Source organism: Oncorhynchus tshawytscha, linkage group LG05 (assembly GCF_018296145.1).
Source record: "Oncorhynchus tshawytscha isolate Ot180627B linkage group LG05, Otsh_v2.0, whole genome shotgun sequence".
Lineage (NCBI taxonomy): Eukaryota > Metazoa > Chordata > Actinopteri > Salmoniformes > Salmonidae > Oncorhynchus > Oncorhynchus tshawytscha.
Window position 1 is genome coordinate 83,550,849 of NC_056433.1, and position 18,141 is coordinate 83,568,989.

Consider the following 18,141-nt stretch of genomic DNA (forward strand, 5'->3'; position numbering starts at 1 on the left):
TCTCTCCCTCTGTGTCTCTCCTCTCTGTGTCTCTCCCTCTGTGTCTCTCCCTCTCTGTGTCTCTCCCTCTGTGTCTCTCCCTCTCTGTGTCTCTCCCTCTCTCCTCTCTGTCTCTCCTCTCTCCCTCTCTGTGTCTCTCCCTCTCTCCCTCTCTGTGTCTCTCCCTCTCTCTGTGTCTCTCCCTCTCTCCCTCTCTGTGTCTCTCCCTGTGTCTCTCCCTCTGTGTCTCTCCTCTGTGTCTCTCCCTCTGTGTCTCTCCCTCTCTGTGTCTCTCCCTCTCTGTGTCTCTCCCTCTCTGTGTCTCTCCCTCTCTGTGTCTCTCCCTCTCTGTGTCTCTCCCTCTCTGTGTCTCTCTCTCTCTGTGTCTCTCCCTCTCTGTGTCTCTCCCTCTGTGTCTCTCCCTCTCTGTGTCTCTCCCTCTCTGTGTCTCTCTCTCTCTCCCTCTCTGTGTCTCTCCCTATCTCCCTCTCTGTGTCTCTCCCTCTGTGTCTCTCCCTCTCTGTGTCTCTCCTCTCTCCCTCTCTGTGTCTCTCCCTCTCTCCCCTCTGTGTCTCTCCCTCTCTCCCTCTGTGTCTCTCCCTCTGTGTCTCTCCCTCTGTGTCTCTCCCTCTGTGTCTCTCCCTCTGTGTCTCTCCCTCTGTCTCTGTGTCTCTCCCTCTCTGTCTCTGTGTGTCTCTCCCTCTGTCTCTGTGTCTCTCCCTCTCTCTCTCTGTGTCTCTCCCCTCTCTCTCTGTGTGTCTCTCCCTCTCTCTCTGTGTCTCTCCTCTCTCTCTGTGTCTCTCCCTCTCTCTCTGTGTGTCTCTCCCTCTCTCTGTGTGTCTCCCTCTCTCTCTGTGTCTCTCCCTCTCTCTCTCTGTGTCTCTCCCTCTCTCTCTGTGTCTCTCCCTCTCTCTCTGTGTCTCTCCCTCTCTCTGTGTCTCTCCCTCTCTCTCTGTGTCTCTCCCTCTCTCTCTGTGTCTCTCCCTCTCTCTCTGTGTCTCTCCTCCCTCTCTCTCTGTGTCTCTCCCTCTCTCTCTGTGTGTCTCTCCCTCTCTCTCTCTGTGTCTCTCCCTCTCTCTCTGTCTCTCCCTCTCTCTCTGTGTCTCTCCTCTCTCTCTGTGTCTCTCCCTCTCTCTCTGTGTCTCTCCCTCTCTCTCTGTGTCTCTCCCTCTCTCTCTGTGTCTCTCCCTCTCTCTCTGTGTCTCTCCCTCTCTCTCTGTGTCTCTCCCTCTCTCTCTGTGTCTCCCTCCCTCCCTCCCTCCGAGAGAAAAAATCAGATCTGTCCTTTAGAAGAGAGAGGAGCACACAGGGTGGCCAGGAACAGCGGCGCAGTCGATCCATCTGTATTCCATCAGCATTTGCAGTGTTTTTCCTTGTATATGTTATTAATAATCCATAAGTCGATCCATCTGTATTCCATCAGCATTTGCAGTGTTTCTCTAACCAGCTCTAGGGACGTGGAAATAATGTCTCTGGAAGCCTGCTACTAAATCCACCCCTTAGTTGATTTATATGACTGAATAGATGTCACCTATCAAACATTATTTTATGTGAACTAGCCAGCAGGTATAGATTACGTTTAGGTTTTACCTTTGAAGTTGTATCATATGTATAAATAACTTCAATCGAATGAAGGAAAGTTCAAGTCATTCCAAGCTCACCCTGCGGAAAGACACCACGTAGAAGGTGTCTCCACGGCGATGGATCTCATCAAAGAAGTCGTTGTAGGTGCGGTGAGGAGCGAAGTACACCTGCAGCTCATTACCAGGGCTCCTGTGGGGGGGGACAAATACAATATTTACTTCAGTTACAGGCTCCGCTGTATACAACAAACACCAGAACGGATTCTAAACTCCTTTCTTCAGGGACATTTGCATGAATATGCAGTTGAGCTTTTGTTTTCACAGGAATCAAACATGTGCATTCTTGCAGTACAAGATAAATAACAGATTTAATACATTTTGACAAGAGTTTTTCCAAATCTACAGCCAAAACATCAGGAGAATGCACTACTACACACCAGCCTCTGTCTTAGGACCTCACAAGCCCTAGTCACACAAGCCCTAGTCACACAAGCCCTAGTCACACAAGCCCTAGTCACACAAGCCCTAGTCACACAAGCCCATGTCACACAAGCCCATGTCACACAAGCCCATGTCACACAAGCCCATGTCACACAAGCCCTAGTCACACAAGCCCTAGTCACACAAGCCCTAGTCACACAAGCCCTAGTCACACAAGCCCTAGTCACACAAGCCCTAGTCACACAAGCCCTAGTCACACAAGCCCTAGTCACACAAGCCCTAGTCACACAAGCCCTAGTCACACAAGCCCTAGTCACACAAGCCCTAGTCACACAAGCCCTAGTCACTGATCACGTTTACACACTAATATCCTGTTATTATTCGTGATACTTAACGTCATATCCCGTTTACAATAACCCCAAAAAACAATGTCTCCCGGTCATGAGAAACCTGGATAATATGCATGGGATATGCTGATCTTAGACGGGATACTCTGGCATGTAAACATCTTCTCCCGTTTAGTGGTCTGCACAGGGTCAGTTTCATATATCATTGTTGTTGTGTGATAATGTTTTCATCTGATTGTCAAACAAATCATTTAAAAAAACTAAGTTACCTGCTCAGTTTGATCCACCATACTAATTCCATCATAAATAGTCCTGCTGATACTCCATACTGGACCGTATAGTCTACTGGCTTAGGCTACTTTCACCCCCGTTTAGATATGTTTCTGCTAGTATGTTTCTGCTAGTATGTTTCTGCTAGTATGTTTCTGCTAGTATGTTTCTGCTAGTATGTTTCTGCTAATATGTTTCTGCTAATATGTTTCTGCTAGTATGTTTCTGCTAGTATGTTTCTGCTAATATGTTTCTGCTAGTATGTTTCTGCTAGTATGTTTCTGCTAGTATGTTTCTGCTAGTATGTTTCTGCTAGTATGTTTCTGCTAATATGTTTCTGCTAGTATGTTTCTGCTAATATGTTTCTGCTAATATGTTTCTGCTAGTATGTTTCTGCTAGTATGTTTCTGCTAGTATGTTTCTGCTAATATGTTTCTGCTAGTATGTTTCTGCTAGTATGTTTCTGCTAATATGTTTCTGCTAATATGTTTCTGCTAGTATGTTTCTGCTAGTATGTTTCTGCTAATATGTTTCTGCTAATATGTTTCTGCTAGTATGTTTCTGCTAATATGTTTCTGCTAATATGTTTCTGCTAATATGTTTCTGCTAGTATGTTTCTGCTAGTATGTTTCTGCTAGTATGTCTGCTAATATGTTTCTGCTAGTATGTTTCTGCTAGTATGTTTCTGCTAGTATGTTTCTGCTAATATGTTTCTGCTAGTTTCTGCTATGTTTCTGCTAATATGTTTCTGCTAGTATGTTTCTGCTAGTATGTTTCTGCTAGTATGTTTCTGCTAGTATGTTTCTGCTAGTATGTTTCTGCTATATGTTTCTGCTAGTATGTTTCTAATATGCTAGTTTCTGCTATGTTTCTGCTAGTATGTTTCTGCTAATATGTTTCTGCTAATATGTTTCTGCTAGTATGTTTCTGCTAATATGTTTCTGCTAATATGTTTCTGCTAGTATGTTTCTGCTAGTATGTTTCTGCTAATATGTTTCTGCTAATATGTTTCTGCTAGTATGTTTCTGCTAATATGTTTCTGCTAATATGTTTCTGCTAGTATGTTTCTGCTAGTATGTTTCTGCTAGTATGTTTCTGCTAATATGTTTCTGCTAGTATGTTTCTGCTAATATGTTTCTGCTAATATGTTTCTGCTAGTATGTTTCTGCTAGTATGTTTCTGCTAGTATGTTTCTGCTAGTATGTTTCTGCTAGTATGTTTCTGCTAGTATGTTTCTGCTAATATGTTTCTGCTAGTATGTTTCTGCTAGTATGTTTCTGCTAGTATGTTTCTGCTAATATGTTTCTGCTAATATGTTTCTGCTAATATGTTTCTGATAATAATTTACGACATTTGGTAGTCCATATTACTATAATTTCCGACATTTAGTAGGCCATATTACTATAATATATGACATAATTTCCGACATATGGTAGGCCATATTACGATAATTTCCGACATTTGGTAGGCCATATTACGATAATTTCCGACATTTAGTAGGCCATATTACTATAATTTCTGACATTTGGTAGGCCATATAATTTATGACATTTAGTAGGCCATATTACTATAATATCCGACATTTGGTAGGCCATATTACTATAATTTCCGACATTTGGTAGGCCATAATACTATAATTTCCGACATTTAGTAGGCCATATTACTATAATTTCTGACATTTGGTAGGCCATATAATTTATGATATTTAGTAGGCCATATTACTATAATTTCTGACATTTGGTAGGCCATATAATTTATGACATTTGGTAGGCCATAGTACTATAATTTATGACATTTGGTAGGCCATATTCCTATAATTTACGACATTTGGTAGGCCATAGTACTATAATTTATGACATTTGGTAGGCCATATTACTATAATTTATGACATTTGGTAGGCCATATTACTATAATTTATGACATTTGGTAGGCCATATTACTATAATTTATGACATTTGGTAGGCCAGATTACTATAATTTACGACAGGCCATTTGTTTGTCAACTATAGTTTGATACACGCAGCTTCTTTTCTATCATAACTTGTTGCCCCAGAAGACTAAATAAACTAGGGCTCAGCTGAATTTTATTTTTATTTTACCTTTATTTAACTAGGCAAGTCAATTAAAAAACAAATTCTTATTTTCAATGACTGCCTACTGGGGAACAGTGGGTTAACTGCCTTAACTGAATGTCTTACATAGATAGAATGAATGCATTAGTAATCTAGTTTACACCGGCAAAGTTGTCTGTTTCGTTTAGGGACCGGGGAGAAAATACAATACATTTCAAAACAGTAGAAAGATTGTTCCCAAAGCAAAATGTCCAAATGTCATCAGTTTGACCAGTTTTAAGGAGATGAAAAGCTGAGAAAACTATGAAACATGTTTCTGATAAGACTTCAGTTTGTCTTGGGTACATATTTTGTGGTTGAAATACGGTCTGCTTTCATAATAGTGTCAAATATAACAGTTATATGCACAGCACATGTGTTTTCTCAAGAGATGCTGAAAGAAAGAAATCGTATTTCTCCACTCCTGTTCCCGAGACAAAAAATGTAAAAAAAAAATTTAAAATAATTTTACTGCAAGAAATGCATAATTCTGCATGAGTTAATACTATATTACATGTGAGAGGTTATGGGCCTGCAATCAGTGAACATATTTCAGTTACTACTCCATTTAACCCTAATGAATTTAAATGAAGAATATTCTGTTTATTCATGGCAACAGGGATACTTGTGAGCGGGATATCAAAAAGGTGATAGCTGGTGATATCCGGGAAAACTGTGAGCATGTAAACGTGGTCCTTCTCTGCAGTCTGTATCCCACTTTAATGACAGACAGTCAGGGTCAAGGTTAAAGGTTTGGCAAGGCCTGCTACTATGCCCCAGAGTGTCTGGTTGGCCATCAACTTGATTTTCAAATGTGGGAAAGTCAAAAGCATGAGGAAAATGTAGGACCAAAATAACATATGATTGCGAACAAAAACATTAGTCCCCTGGGGGCACAAATACAAAATGTCATGTTTAGAATATTTCCATTTTTCCATTTCAAACTAAAAACAGAACTTGTACTGCAAGTGAATGTCAGTTTTTCATGTTGTATGGTGTCCTGAAAAGTTTGAAGCTATTTTATAAAATCGGATTTATGAATGGGAAAAGCTTTGCGAGGCCAAAAACTCAAACGTCCAATAAGGCAGATCTAAGAATGTAAGTCAAAAAGCCATAGATACTCCCAGGCAGACTGATGTAGTAGAGACATACTCCCAGGCAGACTGACGCAGTAAAGACATATTATAGATACTCCCAGGCAGACTGACGCAGTAAAGACATCTGACAGATACTCCCAGGCAGACTGACGCAGTAAAGACATCTGATAGATACTCCCAGGCAGACTGAGGCAGTAAAGACATATTATAGATACTCCCAGGCAGACTGAGGCAGTAAAGACATCTGATAGATACTCCCAGGCAGACTGAGGCAGTAAAGACATATTATAGATACGCCCAGGCAGACTGACGCAGTAAAGACATCTGATAGATACTCCCAGGCAGACTGACGCAGTAAAGACATCTGATAGATACTCCCAGGCAGACTGACGCAGTAAAGACATCTGATAGATACTCCCAGGCAGACTGACGCAGTAAAGACATCTGACAGATACTCCCAGGCAGACTGACGCAGTAAAGACATCTGACAGATACTCCCAGGCAGACTGACGCAGTAAAGACATCTGACAGATACTCCCAGGCAGACTGACGCAGTAAAGACATATCATAGATACTCCCAGGCAGACTGACGCAGTAAAGACATCTGACAGATACTCCCAGGCAGACTGACGCAGTAAAGACATCTGACAGATACTGACAGTCTAAACACTGGAATAAGGTAAACATGACATACATCTAGAAATCATATATATTTTGTATATACACACTCCTCCACTCACTTCTCTGTGGAGTCAGTGTACTGGACTGCTAGGACCTGGGACACCTCAGCCTTCTTATCCTCTTTCTGTATGGAGAAAAAGAGACAGAGGAGAGAGAGAGAGAGACAGAGAGAGGAGAGTTAGTTAGTGGTATGTTGGTACAGTACAGTACATGTCCAGGTGTGTATGTATGTTGGTACAGTACAGTACATGTCCAGGTGTGTATGTATGTATGTTGGTACAGTACAGTACATGTCCAGGTGTGTATGCATGTTGGTACAGTACAGTACATGTCCAGGTGTGTATGCATGTTGGTACAGTATAGTATATGTCCAGGTGTGTATGCATGTTGGTACAGTATAGTATATGTCCAGGTGTGTATGCATGTTGGTACAGTATAGTATATGTCCAGGTGTGTATGCATGTTGGTACAGTATAGTATATGTCCAGGTGTGTATGTATGTTGGTACAGTACAGTACAGTACATGTCCAGGTGTGTATGTATGTATGTTGGTACAGTACAGTACATGTCCAGGTGTGTATGCATGTTGGTACAGTACAGTACATGTCCAGGTGTGTATGCATGTTGGTACAGTACAGTACATGTCCAGGTGTGTATGCATGTTGGTACAGTATAGTATATGTCCAGGTGTGTATGCATGTTGGTACAGTATAGTATATGTCCAGGTGTGTATGTATGTTGGTACAGTATAGTATATGTCCAGGTGTGTATGTATGTTGGTACAGTATAGTATATGTCCAGGTGTGTATGTATGTTGGTACAGTATATGTCCAGGTGTGTATGTATGTTGGTACAGTATAGTATATGTCCAGGTGTGTATGTATGTTGGTACAGTATAGTATATGTCCAGGTGTGTATGTATGTTGGTACAGTATAGTATATGTCCAGGTGTGTATGTATGTTGGTACAGTATAGTATATGTCCAGGTGTGTATGTATGTTGGTACAGTATATGTCCAGGTGTGTATGTATGTTGGTACAGTATAGTATATGTCCAGGTGTGTATGCATGTTGGTACAGTATAGTATATGTCCAGGTGTGTATGTATGTTGGTACAGTATAGTATATGTCCAGGTGTGTATGTATGTTGGTACAGTATAGTATATGTCCAGGTGTGTATGTATGTTGGTACAGTATAGTATATGTCCAGGTGTGTATGTATGTTGGTACAGTATAGTATATGTCCAGGTGTGTATGTATGTTGGTACAGTATATGTCCAGGTGTGTATGTATGTTGGTACAGTATATGTCCCACACAGTCAATGACAAGCTCCCTGGCCTCTTTTTTCCAGCAGAGAGCTGAGTGACACTATCCCTTTCAGGAAGACGTCACATCACCAAGGCTGTGTTTACACAGGCAGCCCAATTCAGATTTTCTTTTTTTGCCACTAATTGGTCTTTTGACAAATCAGATCATATCTTTTGCCAATAATTGGGCAAAAGATCAGAATCGGGCTTCCTGTGTAAACACAGCCCAAGTCACTGAACACCTCTACCTCAGGGGCCATGCCAGCCACAGTTTCCCCCAGACAAATGACATCACTCCAGGCATAACTCAAGTGTTTTTCTTGTGGGAGCATAGCTGGGCCCTCCTGGGCTTGGCTTAATGGATGGTTCTCATTAAAACTTTAAAACCAAGGCCTTAGGGAAACAGCTAGCTGTGAATACCTCCCAAACAAATGACTCAAAACTAAAAAACAGACATGTCTGTACGATCATTTATTTGAATGAGTAGAAATTAAACCAACAATGCTAATGTTGTTTAGATTCAACTGGGCTGCTAAGACCTTTCCAAGTAGTCATGGTGGGTCAGGGGGCTGTGTATGGTAAATACAGGGGAAACAGAGGTGCAGCTCATTGCTGAACAACTCAACTGTTTCCTTTCAGTAGAAACTCACTCAGTCATTCTGACTTAACTAAGCCACAGGTTTCTTGTTGAACAGTTCACTTTACCTGCTTCACATGACAAACTATCAATATTACTTCAATTAGCTAACCTCCTAGCTTCACATTACAAACTATCAATATTACTTCAATTAGCTAACCTCCTAGCTTCACATCACAAACTATCAATATTACTTCAATTAGCTTACCTCCTAGCTTCACATCACAAACTATCAATATTATTTCAATTAGCTAACCTCCTAGCTTCACATCACAAACTATCAATATTACTTCAATTAGCTAACCTCCTAGCTTCACATTACAAACTATCAATATTATTTCAATTAGCTAACCTCCTAGCTTCACATGACAAACTATCAATATATCTTCAATTAGCTAACCTCCTAGCTTCACATGACAAACTATCAATATTACTTCAATTAGCTAACCTCCTACCTTCAAATGTACAAACTATCAATATATCTTCAATTAGCTAACCTCCTAGCTTCACATTACAAACTATCAATATTACTTCAATTAGCTAACCTCCTAGCTTCACATTTACAAACTATCAATATTACTTCAATTAGCTAACCTCCTAGCTTCACATCACAAACTATCAATATTACTTCAATTAGCTTACCTCCTAGCTTCCCATCACAAACTATCAATATTATTTCAATTAGCTAACCTCCTAGCTTCACATTTACAAACTATCAATATTACTTCAATTAGCTAACCTCCTAGCTTCACATCACAAACTATCAATATTACTTCAATTAGCTAACCTCCTAGCTTCACATGACAAACTATCAATATTATTTCAATTAGCTAACCTCCTAGCTTCACATTACAAACTATCAATATTACTTCAATTAGCTAACCTCCTAGCTTCACATTACAAACTATCAATATATCTTCAATTAGCTAACCTCCTAGCTTCACATTTACAAACTATCAATATTACTTCAATTAGCTAACCTCCTAGCTTCACATCACAAACTATCAATATTACTTCAATTAGCTTACCTCCTAGCTTCACATCACAAACTATCAATATTATTTCAATTAGCTAACCTCCTAGCTTCACATTACAAACTATCAATATTACTTCAATTAGCTTACCTCCTAGCTTCACATCACAAACTATCAATATTATTTCAATTACCTAACCTCCTAGCTTCACATTTACATACTATCAATATTACTTCAATTAGCTAACCTCCTAGCTTCACATTACAAACTATCAATATTACTTCAATTAGCTAACCTCCTAGCTTCACATTACAAACTATCAATATTACTTCAATTAGCTAACCTCCCAGCTTCACAGAACAATAACACAAATGCAAATCCTTTCTTGAAACTGAATCATGATAGTCTACTAATGTCCTGTCCAATAAACAAACAAACTGTCCTCAATCTTTCCACCTCTACATCTGTCCAATAAACAAACACTGAGTAGTGGACCTGCCCACTCCTAAAAACACGGTGTAGAGTGGTGCTGTTCTGTATTGGAATCCTTCAACATGTTGGAATCACAAGAACCCAAGAAGTCTATAGGGGTCCTGGGAAAATATATGTGTGGACTGGAGAGAGTGGGAACTGGAGTATTGGACTGTCATGGGATAACACATCCACCCGTCATCAGCAGACATAAGACTGTTTAGATGAGGGCTTTGTTCATTCTTCTAAACAAAGAGGGAGAGAGAGAGAGAGAGAGAGCAGAGGTGAAAGTGATTACTAAAATCCTTCCTCTAACAGTTGTGTTTACTTTCCCAAGACTGCTGGATTAGGTTCATTCCCATGAAGAGAGAGGGAGAGGGGAGGAGGAGAGGGGAGGGGAGGAAGAGAGGCAGAGAGTGTGGCAGGGTAGAGGAGAGATCCAAAAGACCTAAGAATTTAAAGCATGAACTGGCGTAACATAACGGATCGATGATTAAACTGTCATAACATAACAGATCGGTTATTAAACTGGAGTAACATAACAGATCGGTTATTAAACTGGAGTAGCATAACAGATCGGTTATTAAACTGGAGTAGCATAACAGATCGGTTATTAAACTGCAGTAACATAACAGATCGGTTATTAAACTGGAGTAACATAACAGATCGGTTATTAAACTGGAGTAGCATAACAGATCGGTTATTAAACTGGAGTAGCATAACAGATCGGTTATTAAACTGCAGTAACATAACATAACAGATCGGTTATTAAACTGGAGTAACATACCAAATCGGTTATTAAACTGGAGTAACATAACATAACAGATCGGTTATTAAACTGGAGTAACATAACATAACAGATTGGTTATTAAACTGGAGTAACATAACATAACATAACAGATCGGTTATTAAACTGGAGTGACATAACATATCGGTTATTAAACTGGAGTAACATAACAGATCGGTTATTAAACTGGAGTAACATAACAGATCGGTTATTACACTGGAGTAACATAACAGATCGGTTATTAGACTGGAGTAACATAACAGATCGGTTATTAAACTGGATTAACATAACATAACAAATCGGTTATTAAACTGGAGTAACATAACTAATCGGTTATTAAACTGGAGTAACATAACAGATCGATTATTAAACTGGATTAACATAACAGATCGGTTATTAAACTGTCGTAACATAACAGATCGGTTATTAAACTGTCGTAACATAACAGATCGGTTATTAGACTGGAGTAACATAACAGATCGGTTATTAAACTGGATTAACATAACATAACAAATCGGTTATTAAACTGGAGTAACATAACATAACAGATCGGTTATTAAACTGGAGTAACATAACATAACAGATTGGTTATTAAACTGGAGTAACATAACATAACGGTTCGGTTATTAAACTGGAGTAACATAACGGATCGGTTATTAAACTGGAGTAACATAACAGATCGGTTATTAAACTGGAGTAACATAACAGATTGTTTATTAAACTGGAGTAACATAACAGATTGTTTATTAAACTGGAGTAACATAACAGATCGTTTATTAAACTGGAGTAACATAACAGATCGATTATTAAACTGGAGTAACATAACAGATTGGTTATTAAACTGTCATAACATAACAGATCGGTTATTAAACTGTCGTAACATAACAGATCGGTTATTAAACTGGAGTAACATACCAGATCGGTTATTAGACTGGAGTAACATAACAGATCGGTTATTAAACTGGATTAACATAACAAATCGGTTATTAAACTGGAGTAACATAACATAACAGATCGGTTATTAAACTGGAGTAACATAACATAACATATCGGTTATTAAACTGGAGTAACATAACATAACGGATCGGTTATTAAACTGGAGTAACGTAACGGATCGGTTATTAAACTGGAGTAACATAACAGATCGGTTATTAAACTGGAGTAACATAACAGATTGTTTATTAAAAACTGGAGTAACATAACAGATCGGTTATTAAACTGTCGTAACATAACATATCGGTTATTAAACTGGAGTAACATACCAGATCGGTTATTAGACTGGAGTAACATAACAGATCGGTTATTAAACTGGATTAACATAACATAACAAATCGGTTATTAAACTGGAGTAACATAACATAACAGATCGGTTATTAAACTGGAGTAACATAACATAACATAACAGATCGGTTATTAAACTGGAGTAACATAACATAACGGATCGGTTATTAAACTGGAGTAACGTAACGGATCGGTTATTAAACTGGAGTAACATAACAGATCGGTTATTAAACTGGAGTAACATAACAGATTGTTTATTAAACTGGAGTAACATAACAGATCGTTTATTAAACTGGAGTAACATAACAGATCGATTATTAAACTGGAGTAACATAACAGATTGGTTATTAAACTGTCATAACATAACAGATCGGTTATTAAACTGTCGTAACATAACAGATCGGTTATTAAACTGGAGTAACATACCAGATCGGTTATTAGACTGGAGTAACATAACAGATCGGTTATTAAACTGGATTAACATAACATAACAAATCGGTTATTAAACTGGAGTAACATAACATAACAGATCGGTTATTAAACTGGAGTAACATAACATAACATAACAGATCGGTTATTAAACTGGAGTAACATAACATAACGGATCGGTTATTAAACTGGAGTAACGTAACGGATCGGTTATTAAACTGGAGTAACATAACAGATCGGTTATTAAACTGGAGTAACATAACAGATTGTTTATTAAAAACTGGAGTAACATAACAGATCGTTTATTAAACTGGAGTAACATAACAGATCGGTTATTAAACTGGAGTAACATAACAGATCGGTTATTAAACTGGAGTAACATACCAGATCGGTTATTAAACTGGATTAACATAACATAATAAATCGGTTATTAAACTGGAGTAACATAACACAACAGATTGGTTATTAAACTGGAGTAACATAACATAACGGATCGGTTATTAAACTGGAGTAACGTAACGGATCGGTTATTAAACTGGAGTAACATAACAGATCGGTTATTAAACTGGAGTAACATAACAGATTGTTTATTAAACTGGAGTAACATAACAGATCGTTTATTAAACTGGAGTAACATAACAGATCGTTTATTAAACTGGAGTAACATAACAGATCGTTTATTAAACTGGGGTAACATAACAGATCGGTTATTAAACTGGAGTAACATAACAGATCGGTTATTAAACTGGAGTAACATACCAGATCGGTTATTAAACTGGATTAACATAACATAATAAATCGGTTATTAAACTGGAGTAACATAACACAACAGATCGGTTATTAAACTGGAGTAACATAACATAACAGATTGGTTATTAAACTGGAGTAACATAACGGATCGGTTATTAAACTGTCGTATCATAACGGATCAGTTATTAAACTGGAGTAACATAACAGATCGGTTATTAAACTGGAGTAACATAACAGATCGATTATTGTACAGTTTGAAAATCTTAGTTTATTATATGTGTGAGTGTGTGTGTGTCTGTGTGTGTGCGTGTGTCAGTGTGAGTGTGTGCGCGTGTGTGTGTGTAGGGTGCTGCTTTACTAGATGCATCAGTACTGTGCGTACAGGGATAGTCCTGTTTGCTCGGTGTTGGCTGTTGCTCATGCGTCTGGTCTTGGTCCGCTCCACCTCATGTCGATGCACCCAGCCTCGCAGCTCATGGTTCAACCTGTCAACCAAATCACAGAGTCAAGTCATTTAGACATTTCCACATACGTGTGCACTCCGTAGACGGGAAGAGATCTGGTTGGCTATCCCCCCCTCTGCTTTGCTGTGATAGGTTTCTCCATCTAAAGCCTATAAAGTTGTGTCCCTACTCTGTCTACATCTTGGATTTGGTTTTAATTCAGCCACTGTAGCACTTTGAGATACTACTACTAATAATAATAATACAACACTTTAATTTATAAAATTCTCTCTCAAATTAAAGCCAACAATAAGACAATAATTAAAACCCAACTAAATGGATTCAGGATGAAAGCATATCTTTATGACACATAAAGAAACACTAGGTCTGATTAATTGTTCAGTAAAGCTTGGGAGCCAATTTGCTGCAGTGAATTGAAGAGAGTCCACATGGAGTCCATATGCTGAACCTCCAGAACCGATATGTTCTGAACACTCGTAAACTGAGCCTTAGATGGTTTCCATCTCACTATTGAAAAAGTGCCAGGAAAGATATTAATTCACCTGAATCAGATATGGACATTGCTTTACTAAATCTTGTGGTGTAGATGTCGTTATTTAAAAGGTGTACATAGTCTTATGGCCCCAATGTGGAGGAACTAGAGATGGGACTAAGTAGGGTTGCAAAATTCTGGAAACTTTCGTAAAAGTTGCCCCTAGGGTAGAGTGTAACAGAGTGTAACCCTAGGGCAGAGTGAAACAGCGTGTAACCCTAGGGCAGAGTGGAACCTTAGGGCAGAGTGAAACCCTAGGGCAGAGTGGAACAGAGTGTAACCCTAGGGCAGAGTGTAACCCTAGGGCAGAGTGAAACAGAGTGTAACCCTAGGGCAGAGTGAAACAGCGTGTAACCCTAGGGCAGAGTGAAACAGCGTGTAACCCTAGGGCAGAGTGTAACAGAGTGTAACCCTAGGGCAGAGTGTAACAGAGTGTAACCCTAGGGCAGAGTGAAACAGTGTGTAACCCTAGGGCAGAGTGTAACCCTAGGGCAGAGTGAAACAGAGTGTAACCCTAGGGCAGAGTGTAACAGCGTGTAACCCTAGGGCAGAGTGAAACAGAGTGTAACCCTAGGGCAGAGTGTAACAGCGTGTAACCCTAGGGCAGAGTGTAACAGCGTGTAACCCTAGGGCAGAGTGAAACAGAGTGTAACCCTAGGGCAGAGTGAAACCCTAGGGCAGAGTGTAACAGAGTGTAACCCTAGGGCAGAGTGAAACAGAGTGTAACCCTAGGGCAGAGTGAAACCCTAGGGCAGAGTGTAACAGAGTGTAACCCTAGGGCAGAGTGAAACAGAGTGTAACCCTAGGGCAGAGTGTAACCCTAGGGCAGAGTGTAACAGAGTGTAACCCTAGGGCAGAGTGAAACAGAGTGTAACCCTAGGGCAGAGTGGAACAGAGTGTAACCCTAGGGCAGAAACAGAGTGTAACCCTAGGGCAGAGTGAAACCCTAGGGCAGAGTGTAACAGAGTGTAACCCTAGGGCAGAGTGAAACCCTAGGGCAGAGTGTAACCCTAGGGCAGAGTGTAACAGAGTGTAACCCTAGGGCAGAGTGAAACCCTAGGGCAGAGTGTAACCCTAGGGCAGAGTGGAACAGAGTGTAACCCTAGGGCAGAGTGAAACCCTAGGGCAGAGTGTAACAGAGTGTAACCCTAGGGCAGAGTGAAACAGAGTGTAACCCTAGGGCAGAGTGAAACCCTAGGGCAGAGTGTAACAGAGTGTAACCCTAGGGCAGAGTGAAACAGAGTGTAACCCTAGGGCAGAGTGAAACAGAGTGTAACCCTAGGGCAGAGTGTAACAGAGTGTAACCCTAGGGCAGAGTGAAACAGAGTGTAACCCTAGAGCAGAGTGAAACAGAGTGTAACCCTAGGGCAGAGTGTAACCCTAGGGCAGAGTGTAACCCTAGGGCAGAGTGTAACCCTAGGGCAGAGTGAAACCCTAGGGCAGAGTGAAACCCTAGGGCAGAGTGTAACCCTAGGGCAGAGTGAAACAGAGTGTAACCCTAGGGCAGAGTGAAACAGAGTGTAACCCTAGGGCAGAGTGTAACCCTAGGGTAGAGTGAAACAGAGTGTAACCCTAGGGCAGAGTGAAACAGAGTGTAACCCTAGGGCAGAGTGAAACAGAGTGTAACCCTAGGACAGAGTGAAACAGAGTGTAACCCTAGGGCAGAGTGTAACCCTAGGGCAGAGTGTAACCCTAGGGCAGAGTGTAACCCTAGGGCAGAGTGTAACCCTAGGGCAGAGTGAAACCCTAGGGCAGAGTGTAACCCTAGGGCAGAGTGAAACCCTAGGGCAGAGTGAAACCCTAGGGCAGAGTGAAACCCTAGGGCAGAGTGTAACCCTAGGGCAGAGTGTAACCCTAGGGCAGAGTGTAACCCTAGGGCAGAGTGTAACCCTAGGGCAGAGTGAAACCCTAGGGCAGTGTAACAGAGCGTAACCCTAGGGCAGAGTGAAACAGAGTGTAACCCTAGGGCAGAGTGAAACCCTAGGGCAGAGTGTAACCCTAGGGCAGAGTGTAACCCTAGGGCAGAGTGTAACCCTAGGGCAGAGTGTAACCCTAGGGCAGAGTGAAACCCTAGGGCAGAGTGTAACCCTAGGGCAGAGTGTAACCCTAGGGCAGAGTGTAACCCTAGGGCAGAGTGTAACCCTAGGGCAGAGTGTAACCCTAGGGCAGAGTGTAACCCTAGGGCAGAGTGAAACCCTAGGGCAGAGTGTAACCCTAGGGCAGAGTGAAACCCTAGGGCAGAGTGTAACCCTAGGGCAGAGTGTAACCCTAGGGCAAACCCTAGGGCAGAGTGAAACCCTAGGGCAGAGTGTAACCCTAGGGCAGAGTGAAACAGAGTGTAACCCTAGGGCAGAGTGAAACAGAGTGTAACCCTAGGGCAGAGTGTAACCCTAGGGTAGAGTGAAACAGAGTGTAACCCTAGGGCAGAGTGAAACAGAGTGTAACCCTAGGGCAGAGTGAAACAGAGTGTAACCCTAGGGCAGAGTGAAACAGAGTGTAACCCTAGGGCAGAGTGTAACCCTAGGGCAGAGTGTAACCCTAGGGCAGAGTGTAACCCTAGGGCAGAGTGTAACCCTAGGGCAGAGTGAAACCCTAGGGCAGAGTGTAACCCTAGGGCAGAGTGAAACCCTAGGGCAGAGTGAAACCCTAGGGCAGAGTGAAACCCTAGGGCAGAGTGTAACCCTAGGGCAGAGTGTAACCCTAGGGCAGAGTGTAACCCTAGGGCAGAGTGAAACCCTAGGGCAGTGTAACAGAGCGTAACCCTAGGGCAGAGTGAAACAGAGTGTAACCCTAGGGCAGAGTGAAACCCCAGGGTAACCCTAGGGCAGAGTGTAACCCTAGGGCAGAGTGTAACCCTAGGGCAGAGTGTAACCCTAGGGCAGAGTGTAACCCTAGGGCAGAGTGTAACCCTAGGGCAGAGTGTAACCCTAGGGCAGAAAACCCTAGGGCAGAGTGTAACCCTAGGGCAGAGTGAAACCCTAGGGCAGAGTGTAACCCTAGGGCAGAGTGTAACCCTAGGGCAGAGTGAAACCCTAGGGCAGTGTAAAACCCTAGGGCAGTGTAACAGAGTGTAACCCTAGGGCAGAGTGAAACAGAGTGTAACCCTAGGGCAGAGTGGAACAGAGTGTAACCCTAGGGCAGAGTGGAACAGAGTGTAACCCTAGGGCAGAGTGTAACCCTAGGGCAGAGTGTAACCCTAGGGCAGAGTGAAACCCTAGGGCAGAGTGTAACCCTAGGGCAGAGTGAAACCCTAGGGCAGAGTGTAACCCTAGGGCAGAGTGTAACCCTAGGGCAGAGTGTAACCCTAGGGCAGAGTGAAACAGCGTGTAGAACTGACCTGAGGCATTTGGTCCTGTTGACAGGCGGCAGACAGGGAGGAGGAGGTCCGAAGAACAGAGGATCCTTCTTCACCACCATCAAAGCCTTGTCCTCCGAACTAAGACAGACAGACGGACGGAGGGAGACAGACAGAGAGAAACAGGGAGAGAGACACAGTCGGGGAGGGAGACACAGACAGAGAGGGAGAACAATGAGAGAAAAGTTCAGATTTATTTTACTTTGGTGGCAAAAAACAAACTATTCTTGGATACAGGTGAGAGATTCCCCACTGTGAGGTAGTGACTGGAACCAAGATGGCACTGCCGCTGCCTACCAAGGCCACGCGGAGCCCTGAGGCTACCCACATAGTGTAGCTAAGAGTCCAAATGATACTCTCAACTCTTCAACATGGAGGTCATTAATCCCATGTTAAATGATATCTGCACGTACAGTATGCCAAACGAGGCTGTGAAACAGTGACACATGCAGAGCTGGCGGTGGGCGTGCGTTTACGTCTGAAGACTTTAAAATGATGAGTCGTACCATCCAGGAAGTGCTGATCTGTTCAATACAATGTGTCCACAGTCTGTCACAGGCTGGGGAATATCAGGGATACCTTGGGGATCAGGCTGACAATAACAGAACTCTGAGATAAGCTTCTGCTGACACCGAGCTCTGGCAC

General features: G+C 41.6%; 1 protein-coding gene across 1 annotated transcript in view; it reads right to left on the bottom strand.

Annotated features, from left to right (window-relative positions):
• Positions 1 to 18,141, bottom strand: part of atf6 (activating transcription factor 6) — a 163,492-nt gene that overhangs the window by 61,378 nt on the left and 83,973 nt on the right. Inside the window, exons 11-14 of the mRNA XM_042322560.1 lie at positions 17,479 to 17,577; positions 13,528 to 13,630; positions 6,569 to 6,633; positions 1,641 to 1,752 (exon numbers count right to left, since the gene is read on the bottom strand). Of these exons, the coding sequence (XP_042178494.1) occupies positions 1,641 to 1,752; positions 6,569 to 6,633; positions 13,528 to 13,630; positions 17,479 to 17,577 (379 nt within the window). The remainder of the gene's footprint in view (positions 1 to 1,640; positions 1,753 to 6,568; positions 6,634 to 13,527; positions 13,631 to 17,478; positions 17,578 to 18,141) is intronic.